General features: G+C 38.2%; 1 protein-coding gene across 1 annotated transcript; it reads right to left on the bottom strand.

The window, feature by feature from the left end:
• Nucleotides 1-527: 527 nt before the first annotated feature.
• On the bottom strand, nucleotides 528-4,899 carry LOC145495645 (uromodulin-like). The gene is made up of 3 exons (XM_081475269.1): nucleotides 4,878-4,899; nucleotides 4,708-4,836; nucleotides 528-1,086 (listed from the first exon to the last, which is right to left on the bottom strand). Exons 1-3 carry the CDS (start codon nucleotides 4,897-4,899, stop codon nucleotides 725-727), a joined length of 513 nt encoding a protein of 170 aa, XP_081331395.1. The 3' UTR covers nucleotides 528-724.
• Between the last annotated feature and the right edge of the window lie 314 nt (nucleotides 4,900-5,213).

The raw sequence follows: 5,213 nt of genomic DNA, 5'->3' as shown, positions 1-5,213 counted from the left end.
TAATCACACTCTATTTCCTTCTCTATAAACGAGAGGAAATGGATTGCTTAAATCACCGACAAGAATAGACCTGCTTTGATTCAATGTCCGGCTTTACTGCATGGCCAAACAAATTCCCCAGAAGCTCTCTTAGAATACAAAATGTGCAAAGTTATGACAAATCAACTTGAGGAACTAATTTCTTTAAAGCCTTTACTTTTGTTAAGAGAATGCGAGTTACTTTGCTAATGCTATTCGCGTTGATATTATTGCTATGCATCTACTAGCTCACTGTACAGCGTTACAGTGTCTTGCCTAAAAAAAACAGCCGTTTTATGTCACGCCGTCAAGTCTTCTCCCGAGAAACGCCTGAAATTCGATGTGCATTTTGTTTGTTTATAGTGGTCAGGTTTTTCGTAATCCAGGTTTAAGAGTTGACGGAGGTTTAAAGTTTTCTTTCATGGGTAAAGTATTTTCTTTGCTAATTTTTAGAGGACTTAGATCTTGTAACCCATCGTCAAAAATTGAGAGAAAAATAATGGCTTAAGTTTATAAATGAGTAACACTAATTTTGGACTAGCTTGGTGATGCTTTGAACAACCAGGCCATGATTACGTTTTACTGTAGGTAATCATGTCGGGAAGTAATGCCCGCTTGGCACTGCAAGAGAAAATGATCTAAGTCGTTTGCCACTAGTATTCAACTGAAGCTAACTAATACAGAAATGTCATAAGCTATGATCGGATTAGTCAGTACTGCAATATCGGGTATCACAAACCCCTGGGTTTTCCAACCTGTAGATATAGTAGGAGCTGCAGTTCTTTACTTGAATGTAGACTGAGCTCTCGCAACAGACGTTAAACCGGTTAATGCATACTTTTCTTCTGACTGTACCCTCAGCCACTGTAGGATGACCATCACTTAACCAGGCAGGGAAGTTTGCATCACATCTGCTTTTCAGTGGACATGTGGTCACCATTTTTGTGCCCGCAGCTCCTTGGAAGCGATACCAGCCATTGAGTGTGTTGTCACATTTGAGGTTTTGTGTTACGTAGTCATATTTTCTTGTAGCATCTGTCAGAGTTTGGTAGTTCTTACATATGTCAACTAAAAAAAAAACAAACAACGTAATACGTAAACAACTCTCCCCTGATCCGTAGATACCTCTTTCGTGCTGTGTTGTTGCGTGTTACTTGTAGTTTGAATATAGTTACTTCATATATTTTGTTCAATTTTATCTCAATTTATTACTTCCGGTCATGTACAGGCGGTGTTGGACACGGTTCACGTGACAGTATTCGACCGATCATATGTCGTCTCAGCCGGAGCAATGGCGGACACATTTTTCGTTGCGAATGGAGAGTAGGTTGTCGTTTCTCGATCGATGTCTGTACTCATCATGAGAATCAAACGAACTTTTTCTAGGAGCTGCTAGTGTGATATCTAGACCAGTTATTAGCCTCGCCTCAAGTGCAGGTAAGCAATTTTTGCATCAGAACTAGTCAATGAAAATCATGCTATGTTGAAAACGTTTGTTTACCACACGCGCTTGACATGGATATTCTTTTGGTCGTTTGCAGGGTAACAGGGATCAGTATTGTGAATTTTTTTTGTGTGAAACTTTAGTTCGAGAGTTTAACTTTAAGAAAAGTCCGGCGGACCCAGGTGGGCCCCGTCGTTTCAATGGTCAAAATCAGACTTAAAGTTGGGGCATTTTCCTTGATTTGTCAGATGTTCGCGGTATTTCGCGGGAGTGATTGTGTGATTTCTACCCTTGTTATTTTGTGGCTTGGCTTGTTCCCTTTACATCTTAATGTTTTCTTGTTATGTTTTTTTTTTTTTTTTTTTTTTTGTAGTGCGTTTGTCATCCGTTTGTTTGTCCGATGTTCAAGATTTTTGGATCCTGCTTTGGATGCTAGTCCATTAAAGATATCATCTCATTTACAGTGAATTTTCACTATCATGATCACTGCCTGTCTGTTATCTCTAACAGAAATTTACTACTCTTGGATCGGATGTTATTGTTCAGTCGTCTATGGCTGATTATTTTTGATCTCCCGCTTTTTTATGCTTGTTTTTCTTTGAATGTTGGTAGTAGTGGGAGACTATACATCAATAAATAATAAGTGTTTCGTGTATATAGTTACGCATAATTGTCAACCCACCCGGAGTAGAACCAGCCAGTGTGTTTGAAGCAAATGCTGAATTACCCGCTGGTATTTTAAAAGGCTATGGGCTTGGAATCAACTTTGCTATATTTCCCAAGAACCAAATTTATCCACTTACACTGTAGTGATCTAACAAGGAAAGCTACAGCATGCTGCTGTTTAGGATATCAAATTTAGAATGGAATAGACCAAAACAGAATATATAATGACACAATGCAAGTGACTACTTAGAAAGCTGCATGGCAATCCCAAGTTTTAGGAGATACTGCGAGTGTTCAGTATAGTGCATCTACTTGTATTTTAAAATGTTGTTACAATTTAGTTATCTCAGTCAAAACATCTCACTATAGATGATCTAGGATACAGCTACATGCTAGATTATTCTGAATTCAGTTGGTCACAGTCATTACGAGTCAACACGAGGAAGTGCTGTGGAGACTCTTTTTGGCAAAAATATTTAACAGCCAATGTAGGAAATGTTAATATCGGTACATGATCACTGCGTTATTGACCACAGGACTTGCAGTAAATAATAAATTTTAAACTGATAGATATTTCAAATGACCTGCATAGCACTGTTCTGGGTAAGGAGCTCCCCTTAGTTTACACAAGTTACATTGAACCTTAAACTTCAGCAGAGTTGTGATATGAGGACATGCAATGAAGGCACAGGACCATGAGCAATTCAGTCATTGCTAATTGACCGTGCCTATCATTCACAGTCTTCCAGTTTACTAATTATTTTATAAGTGAACTTAATGTTGGCTGCTGTTTCCAGAATATGGTTTTTGTGCTATTTTGCTAGGTTTTTTTTTTTTTTTTGTGCTTGTCAGTACTTTGCAAATATTCAGTTTAAAAAGCATACTTTGGAATTGAATTATTATTTGTAAGTAAACGTAAGTCAGTTTTTTTTTTTTCACATCTTCCATCTGCAATTTTAGTTGGAACCACTTTAAATGGCATGAGGTATATTATTTGTCCAAAGCATTCATTTCATGTAACTCAACCAAGCCTTCTTTCCATTGAGCCTGATTTCCCTTTTACCTGACCTCACATGTACTGAGAACCCAAGAATGGACACTTGGAGCAGATACAAGTCACATCCTACAGCGAAGCACTAGGCAAAGAGAAATCTCAAACTCTCATCAATTTGAACATTGGTATTGCCAGTGGCAATGTCTGAGGCAAAGTCATTTGTAGACCTTTTACTTTAAACACATTCAAGGAAGTTGAACAAGACCAAAATCGTGTTATTGTCCACAAAATAGATCCACACAGTACATATTTAATCTTGGATTTGTAAGTTGAACAAGAATTTGCTGGAAGTGTGACCTGGTACAAGGGACGAATACAATTATTTTTTTACCTCTTACATTGAAGCAAAACATACCCTACTTCTCCCATTAAGCTTCTAGTTTTTTAATTCCATTTAATGCAAATTATTTTTGTTATTTTGAAAGAGCCATAGCTCATTAGCAAGTTGTTTATGACTCCTTTTGGTTAATAAGGAAATACAGCGGGCGAAACTCGATTAATCAAGCTTTACACAAGTTTTCAAGGACAAAACATTGCTTTGATTTCGAATTATTCAACCCTTTCCTTCGTAGGTTTTACTTCTCAGCTCTCTTTATATCGTCGAACGAAAATATAATATCTGTCAACAACCATGTTGATGGCCAGCGATACACTGATACACTTCACACATAATTTATCTTTCAACCGTACAGATTCGACGAACCGCGAAGCTTCGATTCCTAAAATCATCTGTTTAGCACTGAAAATGGTGGCTTTGTAAATTGAGCAGAAGTCATCTGCAGCTATTACTTGGCGTGCGGAACATTTCATATGGATGTCATTGCACATTTCTTTCAGCATCGGATGAGAACGAACCTCCTATAAGTCATATTCCCACATCACCATCAGCTCGTGGAGATGTTTGCCGTTCAGCGATCAGATGAAAATGAGCTCCAGGGAAAATTTCTCCCGGCATGCTTTGCGAGTCATGTCCAACACCACCTGGGTCATGCACAAACATTTCTATATGATTTGTCTTCGTTTCTATTTTTCCTGGGAACAAGGTTGTTAAAAGATCTCGCCACCGAAATATAGCTTCTACAATAGGTATTAATTACCACCTTTTTGTCTGTTTATACGAGAAAATCTTCATATTTACATTTTAAATTTCCAGTTCAAATATCGTTGGGTAACCTGTAGGTTAGCCATAGGTGAATAAAATTTGTCCTTCAGGCGATAATATTTATCGGCTGTAAGCGCTAGAACATCGCAATCAGCGCCAGTGTTTCTCCACTAAGGTGTGTTTACTCCCTGGCATTGGATAAACCGCTGGAGGAATACCATGTGGGATACTTTAACCAACTATGTAGTGGATTCTAACTTCATATGGGTTGTTTATTAATTTTTTCCTGATACATGCCTACTTGTTAAATAAGATTCTTAAATGTGGCAAACTGTCCTTACATAACGAGAAACAAAGTTAGTAACTGTAACTAATTAAAACAGAGTATAACATATCCATACTAATGATAAAACTGTGTTTCACCTTCACAATTAAGACCGTTCATTACAAATCCATCCTTGCACTGGCAGTTGTACGATCCATCCGTATTCTTGCACTCAGAGTTTGCTACAGCATCACATGGGTTGACCTGTGCACCGCACTCGTCAATGTCTAAAAACAAAGGGATGTAAGTGTTAGTATTTCAGTGTCACAGTGGACGGTTAAGTGTCCCATTACGAGCCAAGGAAAAGGAACTCTGGTGAAATAAACTACTTAACACATGAAAATAACAAAAAAATCAGTAAAGAGGGGGACATGGGGGGGGGGGGGGGGTTCCGAACACCGCAACACCGCAAAAACAATTAACGAACACCGCATCACCGCAAGAAAAGTCAACGAAACACCGTCACCGCAACTCATATTTTTAGCGCCATGATTCGTTCATCTACACTTAAAACAATAATTTTATACCTCAACAATTTTCCACAAAATAAACACATCACAACGCTTTTTATTGCGCATGTGTCGATACTGCTGATGCCAGTAAA

Source organism: Orbicella franksi, chromosome 8 (genome assembly GCF_964199315.1).
Source record: "Orbicella franksi chromosome 8, jaOrbFran1.1, whole genome shotgun sequence".
In the NCBI taxonomy this organism is placed as follows: Eukaryota; Metazoa; Cnidaria; class Anthozoa; order Scleractinia; family Merulinidae; genus Orbicella; species Orbicella franksi.
The sequence above is the reverse complement of the archived record's forward strand: the minus strand, read 5'-3'. Positions and strand labels throughout refer to the sequence as shown.